Source organism: Bemisia tabaci, chromosome 6 (genome assembly GCF_918797505.1).
Source record: "Bemisia tabaci chromosome 6, PGI_BMITA_v3".
NCBI classification, from domain to species: Eukaryota; Metazoa; Arthropoda; class Insecta; order Hemiptera; family Aleyrodidae; genus Bemisia; species Bemisia tabaci.
The window spans coordinates 25,443,255-25,463,158 of NC_092798.1; the positions used below are offsets into that span (position 1 = coordinate 25,443,255).

The 19,904-nt window shown below is 43.4% G+C and overlaps 1 protein-coding gene across 1 annotated transcript in view; it reads right to left on the reverse strand.

The window, feature by feature from the left end:
- The window catches only part of PlexA (plexin A), a 167,971-nt gene that overhangs the window by 41,240 nt on the left and 106,827 nt on the right, over positions 1 to 19,904 (reverse strand). Inside the window, exon 3 of the mRNA XM_019059228.2 lies at positions 760 to 942. Coding sequence (XP_018914773.1) covers positions 760 to 942 — 183 coding nt within the window. The remainder of the gene's footprint in view (positions 1 to 759; positions 943 to 19,904) is intronic.

Below are 19,904 nucleotides of genomic sequence, written 5' to 3' on the forward strand. Positions count from 1 at the left end.
GACTTCCTTGGCAAAAAATAAATATTCTTCCCATTGCTCTTTGTGTCAAAATCAATGAAATCTTAGGGGATTTTAGTTTCATTTTAACCTAAATCATGCATGAGCTTCTCACCCTCTTTTTGCATAGCTGTTCTTTGCATTGCGCTGTTCAAGGGTTACGTTAGGCATTTTAGCCAACTTTATGACCCTCAATGTAATACACTCGTCAGAAAACCTTTCACCCTTTTTGAATTACGAAGGTATGACTGGCCTACCTACCCCTTCCTCTCCATTACATCAGTAAATAACGGAGAACCCCTAAAAATAGCTAGAAGAAATTTCTTTTCATGGACAACTATTGGGTTTTTTTTTGTTTTGTTTTTGTATTTTCTAAAGAGAGGCTTACGACTTTAGGATTGCCACAGAATTTAGAAAATTAATTTCCCTGACATTTTCCTGATTTCTCTGTCAATTTTGGTAAAATTCCCTGACGATTGTGGATGTGCCAGATGCTTAAAAATGCACGATTTTAAAGAATTTCCAGACTTTTGTTGTTCAAAAAGTCAAACCTATTCTAAAAAGGAAATAAAGGTGACTTGACAATGATTTTTCCCTAATAATTTCGTCATTTTCCCTGACATTTCCCGATATTCCCTGACCGTTGCGACTCTGACTTTCACGATTTGGTGAAGAATAATGTGCACCCCTGCTAACGTGCTACTTGAGCGGTCCAAATGCTTACTTCCGATATTGGAAAAAACCTTATGTTTCGGGATTTACCTTTTTGAGGTGTCCATCGGCGGTTCCAACGAAGACGACGGTGTAGTTGCCGGTGGAGGTGGCGGCGACGGCTGTGAGTCGCTTGTCGAAGAGGAGGGGGGCCACCGCCGAAGCGGGACTCTCGCCCCCGATCGGCGTGTTCACGTCCAGCCCGCAGAAGTCCTCGTCGATCGTTTGCAGCTTCTGAAACACAAAAACCAACGCACAACGTTAGTCCGCATCCAAACACTAGTTGCTACACATAGGAGTATTCGACTTGATGATCTCTAAAAACATTTTTAAAAAAACACATTTTGGCAATGCTCATGGTCTGAGGACTCAGGGGTGCAGAAAGTGCTCGATCGGTCGATCGCGGGGCTAATGTGTAGGCACCCGAAAAGGGGTGAAAAAAGACAGCAATGTGCAGGCATCCTCAAAAAATGCGAAGGCTGCCTCCAAAAATGTGAAGGAGAAGAACTTTCTGCACCCCTGAAGAGGGGGCTGCTCTGGGGTGTCTACACCACACCAGCGTTACACAATCGAGTAACAAAGCGTCGTTGGGAGTTTAAAAAATCGTAAAATACGTCGCGTTATGTATTTATGGACAACACGTAACGAACGCCCTAGCGTGTGACAGCATTCAGAGTACGTATATACCGACATTCACTTGACATTTCCAGCTTTTCTCTGACTTTTTAATATTCCCTGAAATTTCCCGGTTTCCCCGGTATTTCCTGACTGTGGTAGCTCTGTATTAAACGACTTTTAACAATCACTAGAATTTTTTTTTTTTTTTTCATTGCAGTTTGCCTATTCGAAAACGGTGCGCTTGAAAGGTGGCGTAGCAACTTGATAATCCGATCAAGAAGAAATCCGAGCCCACCGTGCGACGACTCCATCAGTTTCAGCCCTGAACGCTCTGATATCGGAGGTCTCGTAGCCGGGGCGCGGGGCGAGGGGGTGTCTCTAGGGTCAGGAAAATCGGCTTAATTTCGGCGAGGTTATTTTGCCAGAAGAAAGAAGGCCAGCTCCGGGAGGGACTCCGACTTGAATCCCGTCGGCCCCTCCCCGTTCCGTTCGCTTTTCCTCGACTTAAAGCCCTTTAAAAGCTCCCAATAAGCTATAGCCCACACAAGTCACACGACTGAGACTGAGCCATCCGAGTCGTCTCGGAATGAACGTCGGCTCCTTGCTTTCGCTCGATACGGGATCGTCGGCGCGGCGCGGTGTCAAGGGGCTCTTCGGCGGTGGCGTGGCGCCCTTTGCGATATATCGATTGATCGGCCGTTTAAACCTATAGAAAAATATCGATACACAGGGTGTCGGCGACGAACACCTCGATAATCGATTCTTTGCCATGGCTTTAAATGGAGAAATTTCAATTGATCGGCCGTTTAAACCTATAGAAAAAGATCGATGGACAGGGTGTTTGCGACGAACACCTCGATAATCACTTCATTACCATAGCTTCAAATAGAGAAATATCGATAATCGACCATTCACGCCTCAGCCGACCAAATTGAAGGCTCCCGGGTACGAGAGCCGTGTAAACCGAACAAATGCGCAACCAGATTACCGAGTACGCAATTGCTCACGGATCGAGTGGGTTTGTGGTCGTGATTTTAGCGCGTAATAAAATCTTTCAATAAAGTCATCGTTAAAAATATCGTGACTGCTTATAGGGTAGCGTTCCTGATGCTAGACACCCTGATGAAATACACAGTCATGTTCCTAAAAAAATGGAGTGATTTTTGCGAGTTTTGAAACCATAGAATGGCTTTACATTCTTTCGCCAGGGAGACAAATTTTAAGATTGGTGCCGGAAATCTGGGTACAGCGCTCATAAAACGCTTCCTTGGTGATCACGACTGACGGTGGAGCTTACGAGGCGACCTGGCGACAGTGGTTCCGAGTAACTAATTATTCGCACATCAAACAAGGTGGAATGTCATAACGGAGCGAAGACACGGAGAGGGACTGGGAACTCGTGGCAGGGAGGGGCGAAAGGAGTATCAGAAGATCTGGACCAGATCTGATGACGACTGACGACAGGACAGGCGATACATCGCTGCCGATGTGTGCCGAGTGGTCCTCATCCTGGTCCTCCACGCTGTGAACCGGTCGCCCAAGCTGGAGTTAGTAGAGTCACTCCATTATACTCTGAGCTGAACACAACATGTGCAATCCATTTGTGATGGATCGGTTGCGCTGGTCACAGGATCATTTTTGATGCTTGATTATCGTAGATCAACTAAAAATAATAAGATCTGTCCAAACGGCAAATCTTTACGTTCAAAATTAACCGAGATATCGCGTTGGATCACACATCTGAAATGTCAGTTCTTACATCTGAATTACTTCAGATGTGAGAGCCGAAGTTTTTAAGACGTGAGAACCGAAGTTTTTCGGATGTGAAAACCGAAGTACTTCAGATGTAAAAACTGAAGTTTCAGATGTGTGATCCAAACCTCAGCAGCTGGACCTAAAGTGTTCAGATGCTCAATCCAAAAACTTCGGAGATCCATATGACCTAAACTTCGGGTCCCACGCACGAAGTTTTTTTCTCCGTGTGACGTCATCCGTCGCGGTAATGACGACCTTGGTTTCTTCCATCGTGCTTTCATCCGGGTATCACGTTGAGTATTGACCAGTGCAAATGCGTTTCTCCGTGATGGATGAAACCATCCACCAACCGGGTGTCACACCGCGGTGGATGACGTCATAAAACGAAGTTTTCAAAGCGCCATTACCTCGGTTATTCTTGGACGTAGAGAGTTGCTGTGTCGAAGGGTCTTATCATTTTAAGTCGATCTTCAAGAATCGAGCATCAAAACTCGACTCTGAGACCAGCGCAACTGACCATTAACTTCCGCGTTTGAGGCTTCTATACGATCACAAACCGTCGCAAAGATTACATTTCTACTCGTTGCGAAGATCGTAAACTGAAATGGTTCGGAAAACTAAGGGCACGTTAAGGAACCGTTGCAAGAAACATACGGAATCAGAAAGGAATGTTTGAGAAAAGAATTCAGGGATGAGTTGATCCAAGGTTAAGAAAACATTACAAATGATTTAACAGTGTAGGATATCAGAACCCGAGATAAGTAAAATCTCGCTTTAAGGGAACCATGGCTGGGGTGCTTTTCGGGAGGGAAGGGGGATTTATCATGGTCCGATGTTAAGGATTTCGACCAGAATTCATCGGTTAAAACAAACAATGGATTCCTTTTTTTCCAGCTGGAGCCAATTATTGAGAAGGAACTTGGCGAACAACTTTCACCGAATTGGATTCCTTTCTACGTTTGACCAATTGGACTGAATTCAGCATAGAGAAACAGAGCCACACCAAGTCGGCGCCGAGAAAAAAGAAAATCAAAGTTTTATTCCTCGATGGGACTTATTATCAGAGACGGGTTTCAAACATAATTTTTACACTTACAGTACTTTTTCTCAATTTTCGGATTTCAGATTCCCGCTAGGTGAAAATCAACGACTGGATGAGCTTAAGAATACCGCTCAGTTATGTTTTCCCAAAATGTAGGTTTGCTTGTTTTTTTTATATAATCCGGTCCAACTGTTGCGTCAATATTGATTTTTGAACAGCAGAGTGTAGAACTTGGAACGGATGGCACAACTAAGGATCGGAGTGAGAACTTTCCCCTTCCCGGAAGTTCCCGACTGTAATCTACTTTCCTGGGAGACTTAGATGGAGAAACGAACACTTGCGCGCGCACACACACATACAGCACTTGCAATTTGAGGAGTAACTGTGTGGGTTCCTGTTCCCGGTACAAGCTTTTATTTATGATGGGAAAGCGCGATGGCAACGATCGATAAAATTAAAAAAGTCAACAAGTTGATAGAATTTGCAATGATGGTCAAAGGCATTTCCACGTAAAAAGCAAAAAAATTCGGCGTGTATTCGATAATTTTCCAAGTATACTAAGAACAGCTCCTGCCTCTCGATTTTCCTGGAGATTCAACTCATTTAAAACCTTAGAGACTGGCCTAACTTGATACGACAAGGGCTCCTAACAAAAATAAAAAAATTTTCACACGCTTGGAAAAATTAGCGGTTGTTAACTAAATATGATGCTACTCCGTATGAGCTCTTCGTCGATGGTGGCAAGAACCAAAAATTGTGGCTTTTTTTTCACAAAGTGATGATTTCAGGGATGCAGAACGTTCTTAGCCTTCCCATTTTTCAGATTGGCCTTCTCATTTTTTATAAGTAATTTCGAAAAGATGACTTTTCTCCAGCTTCGTAGATTGTGAAAAAAGCGTAATTTTTACTGCAATTTTGTGAAAAACGCGTGTGATTATCACAGCAATTTTGCAAAAAAAAAAAAAAAAAAAAAAAACCAAAAACCGCGATTTTGCCGGTTTTCCCCGTTAGAACTCTCGATTTTGGGGCCTTCCCATTTTTACGCGGTCGCGTTTGAGCACCCCTGGAAGATTTTATCAATAAGTAGTAAAAGTACTAACATTAATGGTTTTAGCTTCTCTTAATTCAGTTTCTTCAACTTTATGAGATAGATTCCAATCCTGGAAACGCTCAAGGTGAAGAAGGTCTGAAGGTCTCTGGCTGCTAGAAAAAGATATACTTTTTTCGCAGAAGCACGACAACGAGGTAAGCATCCGAGGCAGGCATCCGAGCTCCCATCGCGTTCATCATCTGCCCGTGCGGGTGGTCACGACGCTCGCGCCAAGTCGCGGTGCATCTCGAATCCGAGCCGTAAATCCCGGGCCAGGAAAGGGAAGAATTTGATGAAATCTGTCGCGCGAGCAGTCCGGTGGGAACTTGTACGACATTGCGGAGAATTGGATGAAATGCGATCTCGGATTTGAGCGCCCAGAGAGCAACATCACCGAGACATTGTTTTATTCAAGTCAATTTTTACCGGCAAAATACTGTTACCTTTACTGTCGGCAAAGACTCCGCCTCACACATTGTTGCATTGGATTCCTGAATGTAAAAATTGGAATTTCAGCAACGGAAAAAAGAAGTGGTAAATTCAGCTATATACAGATATAGGAATTGTAGGAAGCTAGGAACGTACCTCCTTCTAGGAGCGTACCTCCTGCAGTTAGCATGGTAGGTGAATTTTTATTATGAGGATCAGTGTTCGAAACTCACCTTTGAGTTTTAGGAGCCATGAGGCGCATCAAGCCCGATTTTTAGGCGCCATTGAAGATTTTTTAGGGGCCAAATTGACCTTTTGCCTATATATTACGGCGCATTTAGTGAAAATATAGACGCAAGATGTTTTCGTAACAAAACTAGTAATTAGTTGTAACTTGGGGAAGACAAAAGCACAAATGATGAAATCGTGAAGAATAGAAAAAGCTTTCACTTATGGTGCTGAAAATTTCGAATAATCACCTAATAGGAAAATTCAGATTTTTAGGGGGCAATTTTTAGGAGCCACGTTGGCGCAGAACCTTTATTTTTTAGACGCCATGTCCTATTTTTTAGGCGCATTTGGCGCGTTGGCGTCTGTGAGTTTCAAACACTGGATTTTAATAACTACTGTTATCTTTTCTGCCGGCAAAAACTCCGCCTGACACATTGTTGCATTGAATTTCTTGAATGTAAATATTGGAATTTCAGCAACGGAAAAAAGAAGTGGCAAGTTCATGTATATTGAGGCAAAGGAAACTCCCCTATACGTCCTTCAGTTGACATCGCAGGTGAAGTTTTATCATTCAAAGCAATAACAAATTAATCAAGGATTTTAATAACTATTATAGTTGTATTTATGTTTGTAGGATCTTTACATCTTACTTACTAACTCATATAAATGTTACAAAATCAGTTACTAATGGGGGAGGAATAAGGGGGAAAAGGGTCAATCTTTCCGACACACAGTGGAACGAGTCGAACAGAGAGGTCGGACATGACATTTTTGACGAGAACTGCAAATTTTTATGTTTATTTCGTCACAAATTCAATTACAAGGAGTCTTCATGAAAGAAAATTTATCGAGGAAACCAATGGAACCATTTTTAGAACCTCCAAATTTTGTATACACGGAGATATAAGCTTTTAAATTTTGTCTGACTTCTCCTAATGACTAGATCCAGTGTGCGATATGGGCACAAATATGACTTTCAATTTTTTTGAAGTATCCAACTTGTTTCTCATCACACGCTGAGAGTATAGCCCCTAACTTAAACAGGAACACCAAAGACAAAAAAACCAAACAACTTGTTTTTCGATTGAAAGGGGTATTTACTCGTTTACCGCGAGTGATGAATTACCACCGCAAGTGTTGAAGGGGGGAAACGCTCGGTTAGATAACTATTACCACTTCCGCGTGGGTTTTTTGCCTACCCTCAAAAGTGAAGGATCCTCATCTCCGAGGCATACTGGGTTTTCTCCGCAAACTGCGATGAGGCTGTAGCCTACTACTGTAATGGTTACGAAATGGGCTTTGACTTCACGGCATCAAGTTCCTCATTTTTCGGCCGCTGCGCTACGTTGCCAGCCTGCCAGAATTCGCGACCGTCACAGATCTGAGCCTAAATTACTATTGTGGGCTGCATGAACATGTACCTCTCATCAATCATCATCCGAGTTCCGGGTTCACGCTCACAGTACAGCCGTAAATTTTGGACTTCGGAAGCGCTACTCCTGTCGTTGAACCCTGAATGTAGACCGGTGCGTCTACATACCCCTCGGAAATCTTAGATTATAACTTTACTTGAATGCAATTTGAGGCTTCCGTGTCTCCGTGACGCCAATTTTCCGATAATTCATGCACATAAATTAGGCTGTACGGAGTATTTTCAGCTCAAAATACTTCAGAAATGTTACGAAGAGTTACACAGCTGTAAATAATTGGACCACGATAAGCAGAAAAACCCAGCCACATCAGATATTGCCAAATTTAATTGGGCTCTTCAATTTTTTATATGAAAACGGTTATGGGATTTGTGCGCACATTTCAGTAAATTTTAAGTAGGAAGCAAAGTCCTGAAAATTTTCAAAGGAATCCGCGCGTACGTTCTCTTGTAAACAATTAAATTGCTTAGTTAGATTTGGACGTATTTCTGTCAAACGGAACTAAGCGCATTGAGTTCCTTTTGAAGATTTTAGAATCCCGGTAAGCCCGTTCTGTCAAACGGACCGAAGCGCCACGGAAAAGCATTGCGAGTATAGGAGGAGCGAGCATCGCGTTCCGCAACACCCGCCAATCCAAGCCCCCCTCTCTTTTCCTCCCCCTATGGCGCTTAGGTCCGATTGATAGAAATACGTCCATTTGGCAATTGCTGATGTCACTCGGTTCCTTTCTGTTAAACGCGGTTCAATTAGCATTGACAAATATTGTTTTCTACCATAAAGATTTCCTGGGCAGACAATGATACTATTTACAACTATTGGGGGAGCCAGCCCCCCTTCACCCCGCTAACTACGTTCATGATCCTTACACCCCTAATGCGGGACTTTTCCCCAGCAGCTCCGAACGGAGACCGAAGTGAAAGAAACGCAGAACCGCGTGAAAAACTACCGGTAGTTGAATCATCCTCACTTCCTGATCCGAGCATCTCCCGGTTCCACGTTGCATAAGACGACAACTTCCGAATCAAACTAGCTGACGGATGATCGACTCATTCGAATCACGACCGACTCAGGTCAGAACCACGTATCTCCCGCGTGAAACCTGTGCAGCGGTGCGTTCTCTACTTGTAAATGTTTAATCTATGAGTTTTCCTTCCAAACCAATCCGTATCCGGGATTCCGGGCGTATCGTAGATTTGTGAGTCTAAAAATAGTAGATCCATTAGTCCATTCACATGGCGCGGCGGCTCTAGTCAGCGTACTGCCGTGCTGAGGAAAAACACCATATGAACATTCGAGAGTTGCCAAATTTCCCAGAATAAAACACATATTTTTGAAGAAGGCTATGCATATTTTTCCTTGAAATTTTCAGATATTAGATTAAATCGTGAACAAAATTTTCTGAACATTTTTAAGAAAAATATTCAACACACTGAAAAAAAATTCTCGGCGTTTTTACGACGGTCCGTTGGTACCTTTACCATCTCACTTTTTTTTATCAATTGTTGGTAATTTTACAAAGACAGACTGGTAAGCTTACCTAAAAACCGGTATTTTTACTGTTTTTTCAGGTAAGAATACCACTTTTATTGGTAATCAATTCCCGGTAACTTTGCCATTTTATCTCGGTAATTCTACCACAGTCGATAAAAAATATTGGCGTTTTAACCAAGGTCCAGTAAAAGTACCGAGGAATTCTCGGTAAAATTACCAATTCCATAAATGGTAATTAACCAAGAAAAAACTGGGATCAAATAGAACCCTGAATTCTTGGTAATTTTACCCTTTTCTTAGTAAATACACCGAGATTTTTTTTCAGCGGCATTTTCCAAGTAAATTCGTTTTTAATTGCAGGCGATCTGACAACGTCCTAAGGCTCATACGGCGTTCTTCCTCGGCATGGCAGCGTACACCGCATGACTCGAGTCGAATCCATAACTTGATGATGAATCACCGGGTGTTCTCTGTTGCGGCGGCTTGTGCTTGTGCTAATCAGAAATCGAAAGCTCAGCCGTGCTTCCCGATCCGTCTTTTTCGGGGCGTCTGCCTCGCTGAAATTAAAAATTTCTTCGCCGAGGCTTGCCCCTTGCGGCTGGCGTCGCAGCGTCTTCCGTCCTAAAACTCTGCTTCATAGATGCGCGCCACTCAGAGTAAAATTTCGGTTACAACGACCGAATTTTCATTTAAATGGTTAAAAGCTCAAGCTCCAGATAATCGAAATTTATGGTTATAGAATTTGAACTTTGATTCTAATAAGTAAAGATTTCTCTCGGAGTCTCCCGTCTTAAAACTCCGCTTCATAGATGCGCGCCACTGAGCGAAAAGTTTCGGTTACAAGGATCGAACTTTCATTTAAATGGTTTTAAGTTCAAGGTCCAGATAATCGAAGTATTTAGTTATAGAAATTGAACTTCAATTCGGATGACGTACACTTTAGTTTGCTAAACGCTGAAAAAAAAGGACGGGTGATTTCGACAACGCTGACCCAAATTGGCGCAAGACTCCAACTTATTGGTACTGCACAACTAACTTATTAGAGCTGTACTGCAACTATAATTGGCGCGCCTCAATAAGTTGGAGCACGACTCAAAAAAGTTTGCTGTACAATACCAATGAGATGGTATTGTTCACAAGAGTAGAGCTGTGTCAAAATCGTCCAACCCTTTCTCTTTCAGTAATTTCTGGTCTAAAACCATCACTTGAGTACTAAACAATTAGACAATAAATACAAGCGACAAGATATTCAGCGTGGGAGAGAATATTTAGAATGTGAATGATAGAGTGAAAAAAAATTCAGAACCAGTTTTTATGCATGAAAAGTAAACATAAAACTTAGAATCATTTTTTTTAAATCATATCAAACGAGCACAATATTAAAACCCTCCGGAACTTCTTGCCGTTTGCGGTTTAAATGAATCTTTCATTCAATACTTTTTCTTTTTTGTTAATCCTTCCGAAATCACCTACGAGGAAATAAAGGTAATCACTTGCGATAGGCAATTCAATTTTCATGTTTAATTCATACACATTTCCAGTTCTGACTGATTGCTGGTGACTTAGTCCCACGAAGATCCACAGACCTAGGTGATTTAAAGTCTCATAAATATAGTGATTATTTTGAGGACTGAAAAATTCAGTCACACTCGTGCGCCACACACTCGTGGTCTCGGAGCCAGTTAATCTCACCAGATCGACAGCAGACTGGCTTTCTGGGCTTACAAGGGGAACTTACGGACCTGCCGCCTCCGATTGGGCTGAATTTTTTTTTACAGACTCTATGGACCAATTCTAGAGGTCAATTTGAGCCGTTTTCCCGAATGCGCAATAGGAAGGGCGTAAAAAATTCCCAAAAGTTGCGTTTTCGGCGTGTGATTTGGTCGTGCGGCGCGTGGCAACACTGAAGCAGCCTCTAGTACCGCTTTATCGGCCTGAAGGTTTCAGCGGAGTCCGGAGCCCTACTGCACACGTACTGGTTCCATGATAGTGATGTCCCGGGTTCGATCCTCGACTTTTTATTTTCCGCATGATCACGTAACATTTTATTTTTAATTCTTCATCCGCATTTATAAATCAAGCAGTTCCGATCACTATCCCCCCCCTCCCTCATTTTACGTACATTTTCCCCCGATATTTATTCACATTGGCCACATATAATCGTATGAAACTTCATTGATATAAATTAATGAATTAAAAAGCAAAGGGCTAAAATAATGTGTTTCTTGGTGACCCTTGCATGCACATGGGTTTGGGGTTGCTCTTCGATTTATTTACACATTACATATTTTTCCAGGAAAACATTTGAAGATAATGTAGTAACAAATAAGGTTTTCTTTTGCTTTTTAATTCATTAATTTATATCAATGAAGTTTCATACGATTATATGTGGCCAATGTGAATAAATATCGGGGGAAAATGTACGTAAAATGAGGGAGGGGGGGGATAGTGATCGGAACTGCTTGATTTATAAATGCGGATGAAGAATTAAAAATAAAATGTTACGTGATCATGCGGAAAATAAAAAGTCGAGGATCGAACCCGGGACATCACTATCATGGAACCAGTACGTGTGCAGTAGGGCTCCGGACTCCGCTGAAACCTTCAGGCCGATAAAGCGGTACTAGAGGCTGCTTCAGTGTTGCCACGCGCCGCACGACCAAATCACACGCCGAAAACGCAACTTTTGGGAATTTTTTACGCCCTTCCTATTGCGCATTCGGGAAAACGGCTCAAATTGACCTCTAGAATTGGTCCATAGAGTCTGTAAAAAAAAATTCAGCCCAATCGGAGGCGGCAGGTCCGTAAGTTCCCCTTGTTAGTTGCTCGGATTCAATTCGCGTTCGGTGATAACGGTCTATGCGTTCGCCACGTCAATGCGGAAAATACACGCAACGTATAGGTGACTATTTTTAAGCCAGTCCTTATAAGAGACACATTTAGACTACATTTTGCAATTAGGAACTACTATTTCTGGCTTGTCCAAAAAAGCACCTACCTGCATAGGAAAACCAGTGGCATTTTTACATTTTGCAATTAGGAACCATAAATTGGACTTCATTTTGCAATTCGGAACTATAACTTCTGACTCATCTGTAAAAGCACTTATCTGGATAGAGAAACTGATGGTACACACGATGGTTTTAAACTGAGGCACAATTGGAGTACATTTTGCGATTAGGAGCTATAAATTGTGCCTCGGTATGTACCATTAGTTTCTCTATCCAGATAAGTGCTTTTACAGATGAGTCGGAAGTTATAGTTCCGAATTGCAAAATGAAGTCCAAAAGTTTCTTCTACAATTAGCCAGAAGTAGTAGTTCTCCATGGCAAAACATAGTCCATTTCGTCACATCTCACATACTGCCGTGCTGAAAAAGAATGCCGAATGAACATTCGAGGGTTGCCAAATTTCCTTCGATAAAATGTTTATTTTCTCGGAAAGTTACGAATATTTTTTCCTTTAAATTTTCAGAATCATTAGGTAAAATTGCGAAGTAAATCATCCGAAAAATCGGGAGGAAAATATCCATAAATTTACCAGGTAATTCGTGTTTCATCAAAGGAAATTTGGCAACGCCTGGAGGTTTATACGGCGTTTTTTCTTAGCACGGCAGCATACTGGCAGGCGCGCTCCGCGGGATGCTCTCCGCTGTACTGCCAATTATGGGCGCATTTCCAGTGTCAGGTCTTCGCACACATTAACACTTCAACAGGCCGACAAAGCAAGCTCGCGCACCAACACCAAGGCGCTCGGACATTTTTTCCACTTTTGCACGCGCGTTTTCGCTTTTATTCAAGATCAGCGTCGGCTCAGCCGCCGAAAGCGGCGCGTTCTCTTCCGCCTTTTTAGCATTTTACCGGCAATTAGCCAGACCGTTACGCAAAGGCATCGGAGGAATTTGATTCATTGCATGGAGTCTGAAAATCGTCACGCGAGGACGCAGAGCAAGGTATTCTTAACATACCGAGACAAATTCTAATATTATTGAACTCTTAAGAGTTTCACGCCGACGGCCGCTCCTGAACGCACTGTGTTAGACGCAATGCGTGAAGTAGTCTTGTAGACGCTATGCGTTTCACGGTGACCGCACTGTGTTTGGCGCAATGCGTGAAGTATTCATGCATTCTTGTAGGCGCTATCCGTTTCACGCTGACCGCAATGACCGCACTGTGTTTGATGCAATGCCTGAAGTATTCGTGCAGTCCTGTAGGCGCTAATATGTGTTACATGCCGACCGCCGCGCCGAGGGCTTCTCCTTATCAACTCAAGTCCTCGTCATCATTTCTTTCTCAGTTGCGCCGTTCCTGGCCAAGTTGCGTGTTTGCTCTCTCTTAACTCGATTAATTGAAGGTACGGTCTCTTGTATCACCGAAAGACGACAAAATTAGAAATTACTATACTCTCAGGAAATGAGAGATTCTGTTTGTATTTTTTTTCTAAATCCGATTTTTTTTATACCCACATTTAAAACAATTGCAAAATTTGCCGCCATGGAACGCGGCCCATGTGGCCACCTCAATCCGGCCCTGCTTAGATAGGGATACATCGATCAGGAGTCGATAAAGGGATACCAATAACGATCAGTTCTGGGATCTAAGTACTGCACTACCATTGTAGTGCACTGTAGTGCACCCAAGTACTACTGTTGGCACTGCAGCAGCATTTGGTTTACCGAACAGAAAGTTTTTGTCGCAGCCACGGCACGTCTGAAACTTCCCACGCTGCGCAATAAAAAAGAGAATTCTGAACGGGGAGTCCAAGGACCATCGAGCGGACTTTGAAAAAATATACTCATTCCCAGAGGAGAACGAGAATTACACGAGGTAAAAGGGGGGGGGGGGAGGAACACACTTCCAAAAAGATCAACATTTTCGACTGTTGAAACACATACTTCGGGATGGCTATTTATTCGTGCACGGTTTCGAAGCGTAGAGCCTGTCCGAATTTTTCGGTCACTGGACTGAGCCTCCCCCTCCCTCGGCCCCCTGAAATAATAGTAGCGAACAATACATTTACCAGGAGCGAGTGGAGGTGAACCGACGAAACTCGAGGCAACTGTCCAGATACCCGATGATTATAGGGGGGCGGGGGGCGCTGCCGACAGTGCGTAACAATCTTGGGGGCAGATTCAGCATTGAGCATTCGGCGATGAGCGCGCTGCTTGACGAGCTTTTCATTATTTCTCCTTCTTCCAGGGCGACGACACGGACACGGACAAATTGCGACGCTTGCATTCGGAGGCCTCATCATCCCGCTGTCCATCGTCCATCTCGTTGTTGCCGTCCCGGAGAGCAACATTCACCAGCGCTCAGTCTTCGGGTGGTGATTCTGGACACAGAGTTCAGCGCAAAAAGGAGCGAAGTTCTGCGAGAAACGAGGGGACCATTCGAAAGTTGCTTGGGAGAACTTCTGAAACGTCACTACGGTCAATCATCATCAATTGGTTATTTTCTTGGAGTTGGTTTGACACTTTTGGCATTCGAGAAGGAAAAAGATCACGTTATTTAAAATTTTAAAAAAAAATGAGTACATCGAAACTGACTTACTTAAATGTCAAAAATAAAAGGGCAAAGCTCATCATAAAGGGATTCTAATGAGGTATTCTCTCTAAAAAAAAATGTTGTTCCTTCCTGCTAAATTCAATTGTCTTGCAAACGCTGACCCAACACCGGATGAATAATACATTTTGATAATGTTACACTTTTCGTTGAAAGAGACTAAACGGGGTCATTTCAGGCCCAAAAAGAAAAAAAATTGCGTGGGATCGGGAAATCAGGCGTTAGTGGCAAAAAAATGGCAGAAATTAAGTCATCATTGGGAAAATAAAGTTGCCTCAGTCGGCGACAATGAGGTGGAACGTGCATCAATCATTCTTCTTCCGTCCAAACTCTTCATTGGAGCATTGGGAGGAGAAAATAATGACTCTATTCTGTTGAAATCCACGGCAATATAACACGAACTTGTGTTGAAAGAATACCTCTGCACTACTCTGCAGTTATCAAAAAATCCGCATTGAGCTAAAATATTTCATTTAATCACCAGTGAGAAAATGATCAACTGAGCGTTGTTCAAATCGCTGAATACAAATTGTAATACTGCAATTTTCTCAAATCGCTGGATACAAATTGTAATATTACAATCTTCTTGGACGAAGAAATCTCAGCCAGTACTAATACCGATTGTGAGTTAAAGAGCCAACGTTTCACCTGCAGTCTTGCAAGTACGGGAAGAGAAGGGCTAAATTTAACAACAAGGAACCAAGTCACGTTAAGTTTTAACAGAGAGACACTTGTATAACTCTTGATGTAAAAAACAACTTGAAGTCCGTATTTTAACCACTACAAAACTTGGTCGTGGACTTAACTTTATTATCGGCTCAGGTGGTCGGGCACTTTTTCCACCCCAGCTGTGCTCGAATCGGCTCGAATGGATCGTATTCGATACATCTAACTGGTGAGATTGTATCGATATCGATTGGTTCAATATGTAAACATAGCCTCTAAAGTCCTAGGAGTAATCGATCGTATTCGATACATCTAACTGGTGAGATTTTATCGATATCGGTTGGTTCAATAAGTAAACATTGCCTCAAAAGTCAATTGAGTAATCTAAGGGAACTGATTTCTTGTAAAATATTTTTGATTCCAATGTGAATAAAATGGCAATGTAAAGTGAAATTGTTAGGGATTTTCTCATATTCAGCTTTTCTTACTGAAATCCTAAAATTTTTGTTTGAGGTTATGTTCTATTGTTTTGAACCAAACGGTGCATCGAACCACTATCGAATACGATCTAATTCGACGAACTATACCGGGATGAAAGTTCACGCGGGAAGGGCTCAACGGTACATCACAAACAGTATTGCTAGTCTGATGGCAGATGACCAACGGCCGATTTCAATGGGGATCGTTCGTATTTACTCGTCGCAGAGCGTGCGACAATAGCTGCACATTCCGTCGCTCCTCTGACGTAAGGACGTATCTCAGTTTCCAGGTGATCCCCATTTTCCATAGAACTACACGCTTTCCGGAGTTCACGCGGGAACAGAAAAGCCCTCACGTGAGAGGAGCGTCAATTCGACGTGCGCGTGTGCAAACATCACGCGTCCGACTCACTTTCAACGTCAACGCTGAAAAGGGAAGGATTCTCTAAACGTTAAAACGTTCGTCGAAGACTGTACCGATGAGACGAAGTGTGCTCATCAAAAATACCTTCTTCGGTCGCAACGACGAGTATGCTAACTAACAGTTATGGTTGTATATCAGACATGGTTTCGCATACTAAAGTTTACCACGGAAAATTGTAAGCCTCTTGAAATTGAAAAAAGAAATGTTTTGGCTGCAGGAAAAATGTCCACGTTCCGCAGGAGAATAATTCTCTCCGACTTTTCCGGGTTGTCTACACGGAGAAAAAACCTCGTGCGTGCGATGTTTAGGTCATATGGATCTCTGAAGTTTTCGGATTGAGCATCTGAACACTTTAGGTCTTGCTGCCGAGGTTCGGATCACACATCTGAAACTTCAGTTCTTACATCTGAAGTACTTCAGATGTGAGAACCGAAGTTTTTCGGATGTGAAAACCGAAGTACTTCAGATGTGAGAACTGCAGTTTCAGATGTGTGATCCAAACCTCACCAGCTGGACCTTAAGAGTTCAGATGCTCAATCCGAAAACTTCAGAGATCCATATGACCTAAACTTTGGGTCTCACGCACGAAGTTTTTTTCTCCGTGTGCAGACTTGGGGGGAAAATTCCCTGACTTTTCTATAGGCTTTCTTGATCCAAAATGATCTGAAATCCTTGCCTTTTCCCGGTTTTCCCTATCCCAAATTATCAAACTACCCTGAATTTTTCCGGCTTTCCCGTTCTTATAGACCTGAAGACACCCTGTTTCCAGAGCTGGGTGAACTCCTCTAGGTTTCCCTGGCTTTTCAAGAACTCATCACCCTACGAGAATAATTCTTCCTTATTTTGATAAAGAGGAGCTCGGCGTGTGATGATCTCTGGTCGGCAACGGTGTCAACGTCCACGGCATCCAGGCGGAGGAGGGGATGAAGGCGGGGAGGGGCGAAGTGCGGTCATTTGAAAAAGTGACAAGGATACAGGACAGGAAGATGGACCGATGGAAGGAGTCTGAGGAGTAAAAGAGTGACCTTGGTAAAGATGCGGTGGATGAGGCGGACCGCGGCCCGTGGGCCCGAAGGGGGGGGGGGGTGGCGAGGGGGCAGGAGGGGGAGGGATATAATCAAAAGCGTCCAAAGCACAATCACAAGATGCGCCGCTGCGCCGCCCGTCGCGCGGTGGGCAGGATCCGGACTCGACTAACCCACTGGTAAAAAAATCGTAAAATACCAGACTTCTAATTACGGATTCATTTCAAGTTGAGAGTGTAACAGTATATAAAGGGTTAACTTTCTCAGAAATTAAAGGTGGTTTTGATGGTTTGAGTTCACGAATTAACGTAAGTTTTCGACAAAGAGTCGATGCTGGAATTTTAATGGGGCAAAATACGCCCTAAAAATGACAAATAATCACAGCTCGTGTCCAAAACTACCTTCGCGTGACTGTTTGGATTCATCTGTTGCTTTAGATTATTTTAATCTGGTATAGAGCTCCATTAGCGTTACCGTGTCACACTGACGTCACTTTCAAAAATCTTTGGACGAGAAGGAAGGAGGCGTAAGCGTCAGATAATGAGTCCTTTCGCCAGTTGGTTGCATCACGTGGACTCCTTTAGAGTGGCGAAATTTCGTAATGGATGATGATCAGGAGGGACTGAGCCGTCTAGCTCTCCAGATTTGAAGAATGATTTCGTTAAAATATACCACAAATCTCGCATATTCACATCACTTGGGTTTTCAGGGGGCAAAATAGGCTCTGGAGTAAAATATACTCCGGATTTCATTCCGAGATTTTCAACAATGAAGGCTTCTTCATCATCGTGTCTAAAACTTACCCTTCAAAATATATATAAAGAAAAGGAAAGCACATCCTGTAAGAACATGCCGGATCTAAATTACCAGGGGAGAGAACGAGCAAGTCGGTCATTTTTAGGTTCGATCATGGAGCTTTTAGTGCCAAAGAGGGTAGCCAAAATGTGAATTCAAATCATCCAGAGCGATTTATCACTACAATTATTTATATGAGCTCTTGTTTGTAAACCATATAGTCGATGCATGAATTTACACATTTTTGCGGAAGAACACTCATCTATGAACATTCGTGACCATCTTGGTTGTACATTGGAATCTGAAGATTGGCGGTAGCATTTTTGAGTTAGAGGGTTGGCTGCTCTTTCGGTCCCTAGCAGCTCCATACTTCGACATGTCTGTACTCTCCCTAGACATGCACACTAACCACATCCATCGTCACAGAAATTCGGTTCCCTCGACACGTAGCCATCTCTGCATGCCAGACGGTCAACCTCAACAGACTAGCAACGGTGACGGACTCGTTGCTGGGCAGAGTCCCTTTATACTGAGAGTCAAGACAACACCCCCTCATGGAGTCACTAACGTGAGTAAAGATTACCCAAATTGAACGTTTTTTGTAAGCTTTGATAGGCCCATTCTCAAATTCCTTTCACCGTTCCCTCTCTCATTCCGTTTGTTCCTTGCCGAACCCGTAATACCCTGGTCCATTCCAGACTGTAATCTCTGCAATCGGTGAAAATGTGATCTTTATTCCCGTTTGTGACACTGCGAAGGCCTAAAATACGGGAACCAATCTGAAATGGATTCACATTGTCTTGACTCTCAGTATAAAGGGACTCTGGGCATAACCACATCCATCGTCACAAAAATTCGGTTCCCTCGACACGTAGCCATCTCTGCATGCCAGACGGTCAACCTCAACAGACCAGTAATGGTGACGGACTCGTTGCCGGACAAGACGACAGTTATTCGACGGAGGAAGAGTAGGATTGCGATCGAGACCGAGGACCGCGGCGCATGTCCAGGACTCAGTCCGTCGCGGACGTCAAATCGCACCCTCAGGATCTCCTCCTTCCCGTCGTATCGGACCTCGCGTAAAAAGTCCCGAGAACCGGCCGGCGAGGCGCTCCGGCAACCTGGAGTCTCGCCGCGGTCGCAACGGGTTAGATCGAATCGAGACCGATCCCAGCGTCGCACAGTGGAGCGAGTCAATTAGAGAGGTCGGATATAAAATTTTGATGTTAATTTCGTCACATTTTCAACTTCAATGGATGCATCTAAGAGGAAATTTTACGAGGAAACCAATGGAACCACTTTTAGAACCTCAAAGATGTGTATAATTAGAGTTATGAGCGTTTAAAGTTTCCAAATGGAGATGTTGCATGTGTGAGGGATTTGCGATTTGACCATTGATTCTTATGTAAAAGTTTGCGAGAAACACGATGGTGCCGCTGGTTTTTTCTGAAATCATCTCCCAAGCTCAAAAAAAGCTCTCAAAGCGAAGCCAAAATGGAGGGAATATCCCACCCTACCCTGAGAGTCCACCTCTACATCAAAACAAACTCTCCATGCAAAGATAGGGAGCAAATACATTGACAGGGCTGCTGTGTTTTCAGTTTTGGAGTCCCCAAATAAAGTGGCAACCCTGCTAAGGTATTTGCTCCCAATCTTTGCATAGAGAGTTTGTTTTGATGTAGAGGTGAACTCTCAGGGTAGAGTGGGGTATCCCCTCAATTTTGGCCTCAACTTGAGAGCTTTTTTTGAGCTTGGGAGTTGATTTCAGAGAAAACCAGTGGCACCATCGTGTTTCTCGCGAACTTTTATATAAGAATCAATGGTCAAATCGCAAATTCCTCACACATGCAACATCTCCATTCTGTCCGACCACCAGTGCGCCGCGGCCGCAGTCGGCACTCGGACTAAGCCACCGACATCGCCAGATCCGGATCCAGCTCAAAACCTACCACCGTTCTCCGTTTTAACAATGCATCTCCCGCAATTTCGCGAGAAATTTTGCAGCCCTGAGGGCCGAGTTGCCGACTCGTGGGTGATCCGCGGATTTTATCCGTTTGAAAAGATGCAAACCGGTAGGTTTTTTTCCCCCGACGAGAGGATCGGCAACATTCGGGTCGAAATTGGACCGATCGGTAATCCTCCGAGGCAGATCCCCGAGCC